This window comes from Cyclopterus lumpus, chromosome 13 (assembly GCF_009769545.1).
Source record: "Cyclopterus lumpus isolate fCycLum1 chromosome 13, fCycLum1.pri, whole genome shotgun sequence".
Taxonomy (NCBI): Eukaryota; Metazoa; Chordata; class Actinopteri; order Perciformes; family Cyclopteridae; genus Cyclopterus; species Cyclopterus lumpus.
Genome location: NC_046978.1, coordinates 4,612,683 through 4,626,839, shown reverse-complemented (window position 1 = coordinate 4,626,839; position 14,157 = coordinate 4,612,683). Strand labels below are relative to the sequence as shown.

Sequence of the window (14,157 nt, the reverse complement as noted above, 5' to 3'; positions counted from 1 at the left end):
AACCGGCTAGAGACACAGCCCTGTCTCCAGGCAAACCACACGACATTGTACTACAGTATGTATGATAATACAGTCGGCTCTTTGTCTGCAGACTTTGCACACAAACAGTCTCTTGCAACAATACCTTTTAGCACGCACACACACACACACGATCAAGGTGATTATGTATGTCATCTTTGTGACACAAACAGAATTAACGTGCGGCTTTTGTCCTCTTCCCACGCTGTACTTTTACTGAGAACTGGGACAGGGAGAGCAGAAAAGAAGAACAAAATTGTCATTTTCGCTGAGGTAACTGGGATATTGAGCTGTAAAGACTTGTGGTTTGCACAGACCTGGCAAATGCAGTTGTGGTCGGAGCGTTGTGTATGTCCTGGACCAACGGGGCAGGATTATATGACTAGCCTTGTTTCTTGGGTTGCTCAGGAAAGAAGTGAGCAGTAGCAGTAATGGTGTGGGGCTTATAGCAGAGAGGCTGGCATCAAACCGCAGCATGGGGCTTACAAATGACTGTCTGAGGGTTGTCTGTGGATTCGGGCTGAGCTGGGAGTCTCCTCTGATCTGGGATCTGTGGGTGTTTTGTAATTACAAGTGGCAGCAGTTGGTCTAATTTGTGGCAATCGCAGGTACCGATCCATGCAGTACTTACTGGTTTCAGTCCTGTCGAGACCTTGTTGTCTTTTTAAGTCTGGTCTTGGTGAAGTTGGAGCCTCGTCTTATTGGTACGTGTCATTAAATTGACTCAAAGCCAGAAACATTAAGGTTAAAGGGTCAAAGAAGAGCCTATTTTCTATTTTACCACATGCAGTTTCCAGACATGCAGATAGTTTTGGTTTTATCTGGCCATCTCTGCCGCCGTCCCACTACAATTTAGATGATTGGAATTGTTATGGCTCACATCTTTGAAAAATGCCAAAACATCAACAGCAGCCTCTCTTTATAGAAGCAGTGTCCCTGTTACTCTGGAAATTCTAGGCTCTACAGGCATCACAGAATTGTTGTCACAGCAAATGCTACCAAAGAAATAGTCCCTATGAAAACAGTTGACTGTGTGTTTTATGGATGTTTCAGAGTAGTTGCTAAATTAGGCAGACCAACTCCAGTCGCTGCTTACTTATGTCATTCTCTCATATCTCTATATATATACGTGTGTGTGTGTGTGTGTAATCAACTCTTACTCCTGCCGTTTGTATTCTAACTCCTTGCTGTTTTTTTGGCGCAACCTTGTGTCATATGTTTTTCTCAGATATTTTTAAAAAAAACAGCAGCCATAGGCTATTCGTAACTTGTAGTTGACTGTGAGGTCGAAGCAGTAACTCGCTGCTGGGGCGTGGTCGACTCGCTGTGTAGCTTGGCAGCGGTACAAGCCAGGCCTGGATTTCAGATGCGGTGATGGTTGGGGAAACTGAGAGGGAGGCTGTGTGTGTATTTAGGAGAAGGGAAGTGGGGGGGAAGAGAGGGTGTGTCTGTTGGTAAGTGAGGATGAAGTGTATGTGTGTCCTTCCAAGGTGGAGACCAGGGTTCCCCTTCCTGTGTGTGTGTGTGTGTGTGTGTGTGTGTGTGTGTGTGTGTGTGTGTGTAAAAGACACATTTTAAAGCTCAGTGCTTGGCCGTCTCTCTGTTTCCCTTTGTTTGTGTGTGGCCACTGACGTGAACCAGACAGCATTAAGTATTCACGAGAGCAGGGTTTCCCTGTGACACTCCTTTGCTCTGCTGACTTCTGACAGTCTCATCCCTCATATCTTTGGAAGCGCTTCATGGAAACAAGTTTGTGTGTATTTCTATATAACAGACAGGAAGATAGGGTTGAGTTTCTTCTGTGTCTTACTTTCCACATTAACACTTGTTTTGTGGACTTTAGCCACTTGTGTATCAGTGGTTACCCTTGTCTTTGTGTGTGTGATGGCTGCCCTGTATTCCAGGTGCTTTACATAGAGGGGTATGGAATAATTAGTTGAGAACATACATGCACTGGTATGCTTGAGAACATATGCACTGGTTCAGTGTTCAATGTGATGGTTCCAAATGCTACAGCAGATCTGGTTATTGTTAATAACATTTAAAAAAACAGTGGAGCAGTGGCAGTTTAGGATGTTTGGTGTAGTTTGAGTATCTTATGAAGTAAATGTGCATGTGGTACTTTCTCTCAGCTTGAATATACGGTCTGTTGAGTTTAGAGTCGGTGGTCTGCGTGTGGCACAGTTACCAAGGACGCAGTCTGATGTACTGAACTCTTACTCTCATGCTCTTTCTTTGCAGTTCATTTTAAATTGATCAATTGTAATATATTTAGTCATATAGTTTGATAAAAATACATTTTGCACGTTCCTCCACTTTGCTTCAAAGGACCAACAGTTTGTTTAATATGTGTTATTATTTTCTATGGGGTCTTGTAAAAATGATTATATGGTAAAAAAAAAAAAACAATATGGTAGCTGCATGCCATTTGTATTACATTTTAAGTAAAGTTCCTTGTACTGTACATGAGCCTAATATTTAGTTCTTCAAGGAAGTCTATAATGTCGTTCGTTAAAATAATGTTTTAAAATTGAAATGGGTTCAGACTGTGTATTCACTCTTGGATGCAGTTGGACTAAACATTTTCTGCCACAAACGCATGCGTAGTGAACTGTTGATTGGCACATCTGCAACACACATGCGCTTATTGATATCGGATACATTATTGGTATAAATTAAATCCAATGTTATTAACAAGTCCACTATACTTTCTGTTCTCTAGTTCCCAGAGTGCGGTTTCTATGGCATTTACGACAAGATTTTGCTGTTCAAGCACGACACCACCACCAACAACATCCTGCAATTGGTTAACGGTGCCAGTGACATTGAGGAGGGAGACCTTGTGGAGGTGGTGCTCTCTGGTAAGTGACCAGCTCTCTCGTCTTTCCTCCTTCTCCATTTCTCTGTGATCTCCCTTTTATTACGGTCGTTGCTCTGCTTCACAACCCCTGAAATCAGTCTTTATCTCATCCTTCAAATCATTTTTTATTCTACCTCGCTAGCTGCATGATTTTGTCGTGACACCCACTGTGATCACGTGGTACACTTGTTTTCTCTTGTAGCGGCGGCCACGTTTGAAGATTTCCAGATTCGGCCCCATGCACTCAACGTGCACTCATACCGGGCCCCAGCCTTCTGTGATCACTGTGGAGAGATGCTCTTTGGGCTGGTCAGACAAGGACTCAAGTGTGACGGTGAGGAAAGTAGAGAGATGAAGTGTGAATAAGAAAAAACGATGTTGTCCACCAGTTTCTCTGAGAAAGGAATTGTAACACTCACCAAATATTCTCCACCTCCTCCCCTCTTCTGCTCTGTTGGTCCATGCTGCCCCCTGTAGGATGTGGACTTAACTACCACAAGCGCTGTGCATTCAGCATCCCAAACAACTGCAGTGGAGCTCGCAAACGTCGTCTGTCCACAACCTCCCTGAGCAGCAGCCAGTCCCTGCGTCTCTCTACCACTGACTCGGTGTACAGTTTAGGGACGGCCTCCAACTGCTCAGAGGACGCCAGCCTTATTCGCTCACACACACAAATGGTACTGCTGGTGTTGATGCACACAATGCTCTGTTTGGGTTTAGACTATTACAATTAAAGAGGCTTTCCTTTAGACAACATTTATTTTCCCACATAAAACAATGTTGCTTTGGTTATGTTGTTGTCCCAAATTGGGTGAAGCCACTTTAACTTAGTCACTCACTGATTTGAAAACATTTTAGGTTGAGACCTTTTCTAACACAGGTATATGAGGTGGTAAGATGGATACCTCAAAAGCCTCTGAAAATCAAACCAAAACCGCCTGCATTCGACTAGATTTTACACACTCAATGTAAACTGATCAGCTCAATCAAGAAGAAAAAAAAACATCAGCAATTAATGAATTCATTGGGGCCCTATTAATCTATTCTAAATAAAGAAGTGAAAGGGAAGTATTTATATAGGAAACATAAGCTTAAAGCAGCTATAACGAATATATGCGTACTAACAATGTATTAAATGGCAATATACAGAGCTACAGAGAATTGTCACTATAGTGGGGCGACTATGGGTTAGTGGTTAACATGCCCGTCTTTCACTCAGCGGGTTGGCAGTTCAATCCCCGCCCTAGTCGATGTGTCCTTGAGCAAGACACTTAACCCTGCATTGCTCCCCGTAGCTGTGTCTACGGTGTATAATGTAACATGTAAAGTGTCTTTGAGTATCTTGAAAAGCGCTTTATAAATTAAATGGATTATTATTATTATTATTATTATTATTATTATTATTATTATTATTATAATCTGCAGCTCCTCTCGGATTTATGGAGTTTTATATTGAGTTTCAGCTCATTTCTTGCTGTCCGGCCTGCAACTTTGCTGTTTTGTTTCACTATGACCGTTCTTAGTGTCGTCCTACACTGCAGTGTAGGACGACAAGCTCTAAAAACAACAGTGCAGCTGCTTTGGGTTAACAAGCTCTAAAAACCTGCTGTACTCGGCACCAAACAGACAGACACAGGAAGCCACTTACTGGTGAACTTAGTGGTGAAGTTATAAAGAGTCAGATATTTTCTTCAGGAGTTGATAAAGTAAAAAAGCATAGTTAAAGGAGAGGAAAATATTACTCTACTAACTGAGATATATATATATATATATATATATATATATATATATATCTCTCAGTTGTTCGCTAACAAGTTCGCCATAGATGATATAATGTCAATGTTGTGTTCATAACTTGTTTCGGCTGCCTCCAAGTTATTCATAGGTCAAATAATTATTTAGTAAGTACCTGTTGCCAAAATTAAATAATGGTGTCCTTTTTTTTTACCCACACAAAATGTAATTGATGATCTTTGTTTCCGTTCTATTCTGCTAGCCACGGACCCCTAGTGACCCCCGGCGCTTCTACACAGGCCGACCAGTTCATTTAGACAAGATCCTGATGAGCAAGGTTAAGGTGCCGCACACGTTCGCTGTCCACTCGTACACGCGGCCAACGGTGTGTCAGTACTGCAAGAGGCTTCTCCGAGGTCTGTTCCGGCAAGGCCTCCAGTGCAAAGGTGAGTACAGACAAAGAGAGAGACTATTTCTGGATGTCCAGGGCGATGCCGAATATGAACTAAATCTAATAGTATTATATGTAATCTAATCAAAATGTGTTTTTTATTTCTCTCAGACTGCAAGTTTAACTGCCATAAACGCTGTGTGTACAAGATTCCTAATGACTGCCTCGGGGAGACCATTGGAGGTGAGGGAATATAAAAATATATCACCATTCAAATGTCTTTATGACTGTTATCCCTGCATGGATTTGATAAAAGTCTTTAGATTTTAATCTTCATGTTTCCATTGGCATAATTAGGTTACATTAATAACCATACATGATACATTATCTAACAAGACTGAAACTTTTTGTAAAATCTTTTCAGAAAACAGAAGTAACTGCGGTAAGTGTCGCCGGTATTGACGCATGTATAGTTATATTATTCTCACAGAGGTCATAGTAGTTGCAAGTAGTAGTATTTTTTCAAAACATTTAAAACTCAGTCACTTTAAATCAAGTTAACTTAACCCCTTCTCTCTTCTTTTGCCCCAGACATGTTGAGTCCCTGTGCTGACCCGGAGGTGCCAATGGACTACAGCAGTGAGTACGACGCCTCAGACAAGTCTTCAATAGATGACTCGGACGAGTCCTGCAGCATCCCTGGGTCCTTCTCTCCTGACAACAACCAGGACGGAGCCAGCGGAGACCAGAGGTGTGAGGAAAACATTAGGAAAATACCTAAAGGAATGTAATCGGAATACCAAAATAACGGTGCACACACAAACCAAAACGTGCATTTGACCCGACGAGTTCTGTCCTTCTTCTAGTGTTTACATCCCGTTAATGAGGGTGGTGCAGTCGGTGAGACAGACAACCCGTCGATCCAGTACGGCTATCAAGGAAGGATGGGTGGTTCACTACAGCAATAAGGACACACTGGTAAACACATTTGTCATAACTCTAAAGCAGTCCACCTCAATAGTAAATTGATTGATCAGCAGATGTGGGGTGAATTAATCCTAAAAGCCTATTTTCTGCCTTTTTCTTTTACTGACTATTCTCTGTATTTGACCTCAAGGATACCTTGCTGCCTCTCTAGTCTTGTTCTTACTTCCTTTTCTGGCTTTACTAACCCTCCTTTTCTTTCTCTCATTTTGTCTCCTTTCTCTTTGTTTCCACCTTCTCATTTAGCAGCTTGTGCTCCTGCTCATCCTTGTTCACATCTGGCCACTCTTCTCTTCCTCTGATGTCAGGACCGAACTTGAAATGCATTCATATTGATCCTTGAACTTTGCCTCGATCTGTGCCCCACTCCCCACCCTCTGTGCTTTCTTACTCCAACCTCCAACAGAGAAAGAGGCACTATTGGCGTCTGGACTGTAAGTGCATCATCCTATTTCAGAACAACACCACCAACAAATACTACAAGGTAAATATAGTTTATTCCATGAAAAGCTATAATCTCAAGTTATTTATTCCAAGTGTGCAACCTCACTGGTCCTTCTTCTTGCAGGAGATCCCTCTGTCCGAGATCCTGGAGGTGCGTCCTGCTGGCAACTTCACTCTGATCCCCACAGGAACAAATCCTCACTGCTTTGAGCTCATCACAGGCACTATGTGCTACTTTGTAGGGGAGGACCCCAACGCCCTTCCCACTCTGTCCCCCAGCAACCCCCAGCCTCTCCTTCAGACCCCTCCCTCCCCCAACCAAGTAGCACCTAACAGCGGCATTGGGCGCGAGGTGGCCAAGGCGTGGGAGAGCGCCATTCGCCAGGCTCTCATGCCAGTCATCTTTCAGGATGCACCACCAGCTGCGGGGAACACAACTCACAGTAAGTTGAGCGCAGCGAAATGCAGGTAGCGCATCTTAGGTTTATTATTGGCACATAACGGCTTGAGATTCATGGATGGGCGTGTGTGCCCAAGACATTGTGTGCTGTTGCCGTGTCACGAGCCAACTGGGTGCTCGGGAAACAGCGGACCAAATGTGAAAAAACAAACTTGCCAACTCTTGACTAAGAGTCTGGTCTGTATCAAACTCTTAATCAAAAACACCTTCATGAAGGCCCTGTTCCAAAACGCATTGGCCAAATAAAGAGCAAACGTTTCGAAATTGTTCTTTCACAAGTTAAGTATGTTGAGCTGAGGTAAAGTTCTCCTTTTTCTTTAGTGCTGTAGAAAATAGCTTTAACAAAATATATCTTTATGTGTTTCTTTTACAGGAGATATTAGCGCTTGACTCTGTAACCGTTTCACAATTCCTGGTTCTGTATTTTCAGGACAAGCTTCTATCAGCATATCTGTGTCCAACAGTCAAATCCAAGAAAATGTGGTATGAATTGTTGTAAATCTTAAGCAATTTCCTTTTAATCTTTAAATGAATTATACATGATGATGGATGTGTTAAATATGTTTGCTTTCCTACAGGATATTGGTACAGTGTACCAGATATTTGCTGATGAAGTCCTTGGATCTGGGCAATTTGGAGTAGTGTATGGAGGTATGTAGATCTTTGTCCACTGATTGAGCTCTAGATTGCTGTATTTTGTGAAGGTCTACATTAATAGGATAAAGTGCTGTATAAGAAACAATTGTGTCTAAAGTTAGCAAACAGGATACAAGACAATAGATCACAAACCCCTCAACCATATATACTACACTGATGCATAAGTGAGTATGTGTCTGGAAAGGGGAAGTCCGGTTTCACCCACTCTGAGTTTGACAATGTTAAATGAATGTGGTGTTATTTTACATACATCGGGGGTGACCGATATATTCACATATATGTGCTGTAGCACATCTTTAATGTAATATTTCCATTTCTGCATCAGGAAAGCAAAGGAAGTCGGGCAGGGATGTAGCCGTCAAAGTCATTGACAAGCTTCGCTTTCCCACCAAGCAGGAAAGCCAGCTGAGGAACGAGGTGGCCATACTGCAGGTAAACACATACGCTTCACTGTAGCTGTACATGGGTATTCTACTTATGTACTAGTGCTGACACAGTAACAGCCAGGTGCGTTGCTAGATATTTGATATTGGTGTTGCTTGTTATAATGGCACATGCATGAAGACAGCTGACAGTCCTTCCAGTACTGGTGTTTTTTGTGACACTGAGGAGGTTTGTTTTGATTCAGTTTGACTGATTCTCAATTTTCCGAATATCGCTGCATAAATCATTTCATGAACGGTTTCCTCAAGGAAGTACATACAACTGTTTCCTCTGTGTACTTCTTAGGAACAGATGCTTTAGTGTCTGACCAAACCAATCTGTGGTGTGTGGGCCATTTTTAAAAGGAAAGGAAAACCCCGCCCTCAATAGTTAATAGAGTTTTAACATGACTATGTATCAAAGCACTGATAGTCAGTTTGGGAAACATTAGCCAAGGCTATGCGGTTTATCAATAGCCAGATTGCCATCTATAAAGCTCAAAAAGCTCAGATTGCAAAGGTTTTATAAATTTACTAATTAGTTATAAAGTTGAAAATGAATTTCTTGGAGAAATTATCAAAGTTGATTAAAACTACTGAAAGCCAGCATGTTTGTGAAAAGAAACATACTTTTTTCAGTTAAAGGAGTGAATTTATGGAACACATGTTTTATGTTTTGTTGAATTGTTTTCTAATGTATGTTTTGTTTGGAAAATTGCTCTCTTTTTTTTTTTTTCAACAATCAATTCAGTTCAATTGTTTGTAATCATTTAGCAACATTTACAATTCACTCTCATGAACAGCCAGGTCTCTATATTAGACTCATACTTAAATGTACAGTTCATTGGTCACCAGCAGATGGAGGCAGGAGGCAGACAGGATGAGCATCCGTCTGTTGCCTGTCTCTCAAAGGCAGTTACTCACTTGGCCTGTCAGACTCAAAGACTGCCACATTCACCAGCTTTCAAGTGAAATACATGTGTTAAATGACGCCACTCAGAATCATGTAAATATGCCTTCTGGAGAACATTTCATGGCATCTCTGGAGCATATTTATGTAATATTCAATTTTCTGTTCTCACTTCTATGTTTCAAATTCCTCTTGAGTGGTTTACCATTTTTTGCTGACTGTTTGTTTGTCTTTGTCTCTGTTTCTTCTACCATCGTGCTGTTCCTGTCTATCACACATTCATTTTTCAACCATATCGGCAAATGTCCATATAATCCTATATCCCCTCCTCCTTCTCTCAGAGTTTACGTCACTTGGGCATTGTGAACCTGGAGTGCATGTTTGAGACTCCAGAGAAAGTGTTTGTGGTGATGGAGAAGCTGCATGGTGACATGCTGGAGATGATCCTCTCCAGTGAGAAAGGGAGATTGCCTGAGCGGCTCACTAAGTTCCTTATCACACAGGTGTGTATGCGCCCCAGTCACGAGGGGGTTTTCTTGCGTGCGTCAATACATTTGTGCTCTGACATGGAAAGTGTTGCACCTGCTGTTTTTGCAGCTTGCCCAGTGTGGTGTCTGGATGCTCATCTAATGCGACAGAAAGTAAGTTTCATATCCTGTTTGTGTGCCTAGATTCTTGCAGCTCTGAGACATCTACACTTTAAGAACATCGTTCACTGTGATCTGAAACCAGAGAATGTGCTGCTGGCCTCTGCTGATCCCTTCCCCCAGGTATACACAAGCACACACAGTACACACACTGAAGCCCATTCTCATTATGGATTTGACACCCTGTAATGAGTAATCCATAGCTCTTGTAGTGTGGTGGCTCAGATGTGTTTTTCCTTACATCTATATACTATTCTCAAATGCCTCTCTGTCATTTCACCGCTTCTCTTTTTTCCCCCAGGTGAAGTTGTGTGACTTTGGTTTCGCTCGCATCATTGGCGAAAAGTCTTTCCGACGCTCTGTGGTCGGCACTCCGGCATACCTGGCTCCGGAGGTTCTGCTGAACCAGGGCTACAACCGCTCACTGGACATGTGGTCGGTCGGCGTCATTATGTATGTCAGCCTGAGTGGGACATTCCCCTTTAATGAGGACGAAGAGATCAATGACCAGATCCACAATGCAGCCTTCATGTACCCTCCGAACCCCTGGAAACAGATCTCCAATGATGGTAAACAATGAGGGGGAGGGACAAGAGGACATTTAGTTTACACAAATTCAGTCTAATACAGCAGCCCTGCAATAAACCCTTCTTTAGAAAGATGTTGATTCCACCGTATGATCATTTTGGAGGATGCTATTGAATTATATTGAGTTTTTTTTTTGTCCACCCCATTTATATCAATGAGGGTAGACTAAACAAACATCTCACCTATCAAATTAATCTAGTTCAACAGCACCACAAACTATATTATCTGAAATGATCATATGTTGAAGCGATATCTCTCTGTGTATATGAGGAAGGTTAACGAACTGTCAAAGCAGGACAAATTCAAATGTTTATATTTCACAACAGATTTTGTAATAAATATCAAGACAGGATTTATTTTACTTTTATCTAGTCATTTGAACTTTATAGACCGATCCGTATACTTTTGTGTTTCCAGCAACCGACTTGATCAACAACCTGCTGCAAGTTAAGATGAGGAAACGCTACAGCGTGGACAAGAGTCTCAGCCACGTATACCTCCAGGTAGCATATAGAAACTACTCGTATGCACACACAAACATACACATTGTTTAGTACATGGTTTATTCCCTTTTTTATCACACTCCCTGAAACCATGATTCCCCTATTCAAAGTATAGGAAGCAGCACTTTTTGCAGATATGGTGACTGCCAACATTTTGCACCTTTTTTGTTGTTGTTTTTTTTTACTTCTGCAAACGCCTTAATATAATTTGTGGCCATTACAGAAATGGAAAATATAAACATCAGGAGTCTGCACTTACAACCAAGGGGTGAGACAGAGGCTCAAGGCTGATATGTGGGAACTTCATTGAGGAGCGTTTAGCTCAGGTCTGACATGTCTACAGGTCAACCTTCTCCATCAGTTTAAACCAGTCCACTGATGTTGTTGTTTTGGTGCAAGATCGTATCATTAATAAAGCTTCAGTGTCGGTGCTGCCCTATTTTCTCAGAAGCAGTCAGACAAGACGAGGGTCATTCAAGTTCTTACTCACACACGCACACACACACGCGCGCAGAGGCATACACACATGCACAGGCTTAAGTGATTAGCGGATGATGTGCTATAAACGCATACAAGACCATTAAACTTTAATCTAATTGTAAGGGTTCCTGAAACTGAAATTTCATCCGTTGTTTGTTCCCGTTTCTCATGTCTCAGGACTATCAGGCGTGGTTGGATCTGCGGGAACTGGAGACTAAACTCGGCGGCCGTTATATCACCCACGAGAGCGATGACAGCCGCTGGCAAATGTTTGCCCGTGAACACACGCTGCCTTACCCTGCTTACCTTGTGCCTCCGTCTCCTGCCCCCGCCTCTGACGACGAGGAGGGCGGGGAGGATGCAGATGTGCAAGGCCTCACTGAAAGAGTCAGCATCCTTTGACGAGAGAGAGACAGAGGACTCCCATTCATTTAGGAGGGAGAAGGAGGCCGACCTAGAGCCTAAGAGAGACAAGTTGTATGGTAATAAGAATAGTGGCCAGCTGTTAAGACTTTCACAGCACACCATCGGTTTGGAAGCACTCAATTTTACAACAAGAAATCCAATGTATCTCCTTAGGCAAGTTTAAAAAAAAAAATTTTTTGCCTCTGGTCGTCTTTCATCTTTTGAATTGTTGGACAATTTTCATGACGAAGACTGCTAGACTCTTTTTCACATCCTCTGTGCTGCTGACTCTTTACACAGTATGACATTAGAGTAAACTTTAAATCTGAATTTCTCACACAAATAAAAAGCAGCAAGTTCTTTTGCTTAAAACTAAATGAAGCAGGAAATGCCACTTCTTCACAGGCGATAAAGTAGTCGTGTCGGTTTGCATTGAGGTTTTTTTTCAAAACAAATAATGGTGAATATTGAAAATGAAATTGCTTCCCATTAAAAGAGAAGTACCATTTGGTTTTGGCGTCATTTAATTGGACTGACAGGAATTTCAGTCTCTTTTATGTCGTCTATAAAGACCGGTTCAATCTCTTTCCGGTGACAAAAGGCTTCCTCTGTGCTGGTAATTACTGATGTGCAGAAATGTCAAACTCATCGACATTCACAAATCCATCCCCATAATTGAATGGCCTTGAGTGAAAACTGGAGGTATTGATCTGGTGACAGCAAATTCTCCGGTAATTACCACAAGCTTTGAGCCACAATAGGCTCTTAGAAAAAGCATGTGATTGAACTTATTATAGCAGTCCATTGCCTAAGTTGCCCACTCTCATCAGACTGTTGTGTATTTAATTGTTAAATAATATGTCCTCACAGTTGCGTGTACATAAGTGTACAAATACTGCCTATGAAGGAAGAACTTTTACATCTAGCAGGTAAATGGATGCTTTTTTAAAAAAAAACACACAGCTACTTGTGTACTGTTAAGAGCCAACATCTTCCTATGATATAAGTGCATAGACAGACAGTATGTAGTTTGATTGACTACCTGTCATGTCAATATGTTGCATGTCTCTGTTATGTAGTAGAATTATCTAGATACAAAAGAAAACATGTAGTTAGGATGGTCTATTATACCCATGTGTAACCTGAAGTGTATGTAGTTGTCAAATGTGCGTAGACTGTAGCCCATGTTTGAAAGACCATCCTAGCCTTGGTAACAGGTCAACCCTTGAACAATATTATTTTTTTTGTCTTGGATGTTACATGTATTCATCCGTACATAACTGTCTTCTAGAAATGGTCATTTACAGCTTTCTCAAGAGAAAGCACAAAACTGAGCAGTGATGGATATGTGATTATGATTCACTATTATCATTACTGTCAGTAAGGTTTAGGACCTCTTCATTATTCAGAAATAAAATGCAATGCTAGTGTGACAGACTGTTATTTTTGTCCCTTTTCTGAAGAAGAGCAAATTATAACATATGTCCATTTTAATGTCTGCTTGAATGTTCTGACATTAAGTCCAATGAAAACGTTCAAGAATGCATGCAACATGGATTTGAGATGTGCTGGATTTATGTTTGCATTTGAGTAGACACAAAACTTCACTCGTATCAGTCACAGGACAGAGAACAATGTTTTGCAACACATATTATAGCTCACAGACGGAGTGGCACTCAAGGACCCTGTGGCTACAAAGCCGAAGGGAGTGAATTGTTTTCCATTATGTGATGAGCGCACTTCAGCAGCTACTTAGGTAACAATACCCTGATTGCCTCCTAGACTACAGCCATCGTCATTGTCAAACAATGACAAATGAAATACTCTTTCTCCGTCTGGCTCCTCTTATTTTTCTCAAGTGTGGGAAGGTTTGTCACCATCCCATCAGCTACACCTCCCCAAGCTTTGAAGTGGCAGTGGAGACCCTCCATTAAGTATCGATATCTAATTCTAGGAAAAACAAAGCTCATCTAGTTTGTCAGAGTAGGAAGATAAATTGAGAAATGTTACTTCCCCTCCGAAGTCTGGTCGATGACGATCTTGAGAAATTAAAAGGTGCTTCTTAACTTGCCAACAACGGTCTCAGCTGCCATCACAATGGGTTTCATGGATGGCTTCAGTTTTATTATTAAATTCCCACCATAAATGGCAGCCATTTTGTGCGCTTTTCAAGGTACTCAAAGACACTTTACATTACATATTTAAAACTAAAAATAAATGAAATTACAATAAAAACAATAAATAAATAAATAAATAAAGAATTGGTCTAAATTCACTGTGTGTTTTAAATCAAACCAACAGCTCCTGTGGACTATTGAGTAACGCAATTACACAAAGCTTTCTACGCTCATTGGTGGCAATGGCACCAGATGTCTGGAGGATGAAGGCCGGGGAGAGATATTCGGTTCGGCTCAATAACAAGCGGCTCATCCCCTGAATCCCAGATGTCTATGAAAATATTTGTTAAAACTGTCCGGTGTAATTGTGTTCACTGCAGCGTCGACTGTTGTTGGTGATCCGTTAGCTCTCCATCAAGGGGGCTCTTCACAAGATGTATCCACCTCATCTTTTTGCCATTATTTATTGATAACTTAAATATGGTGCCAATTTAAATATTGTAAATCCTGGCATCCAGGGAAAATGCATTTGCAATA

General features: G+C 41.5%; 1 protein-coding gene across 2 annotated transcripts in view; it reads left to right on the top strand.

The window, feature by feature from the left end:
- prkd2 (protein kinase D2) overlaps positions 1-12,936 on the top strand; it is a 32,081-nt gene extending 19,145 nt beyond the window's left edge. Inside the window, exons 2-19 of one of the 2 annotated variants that reach the window (XM_034548713.1) lie at positions 2,741-2,879; positions 3,081-3,212; positions 3,356-3,555; positions 4,875-5,058; positions 5,175-5,246; positions 5,428-5,445; positions 5,595-5,754; positions 5,870-5,981; positions 6,394-6,471; positions 6,556-6,874; positions 7,322-7,374; positions 7,470-7,542; positions 7,874-7,980; positions 9,222-9,383; positions 9,552-9,650; positions 9,829-10,096; positions 10,533-10,618; positions 11,276-12,936. In XM_034548713.1, coding sequence (XP_034404604.1) covers positions 2,741-2,879; positions 3,081-3,212; positions 3,356-3,555; positions 4,875-5,058; positions 5,175-5,246; positions 5,428-5,445; positions 5,595-5,754; positions 5,870-5,981; positions 6,394-6,471; positions 6,556-6,874; positions 7,322-7,374; positions 7,470-7,542; positions 7,874-7,980; positions 9,222-9,383; positions 9,552-9,650; positions 9,829-10,096; positions 10,533-10,618; positions 11,276-11,500 — 2,487 coding nt within the window. In that variant the 3' untranslated portion in view covers positions 11,501-12,936. The remainder of the gene's footprint in view (positions 1-2,740; positions 2,880-3,080; positions 3,213-3,355; positions 3,556-4,874; positions 5,059-5,174; positions 5,247-5,427; positions 5,446-5,594; positions 5,755-5,869; positions 5,982-6,393; positions 6,472-6,555; positions 6,875-7,321; positions 7,375-7,469; positions 7,543-7,873; positions 7,981-9,221; positions 9,384-9,551; positions 9,651-9,828; positions 10,097-10,532; positions 10,619-11,275) is intronic. The other variant, XM_034548714.1, reaches the window with a different exon arrangement.
- The last annotated feature ends 1,221 nt before the right edge of the window (positions 12,937-14,157 follow it).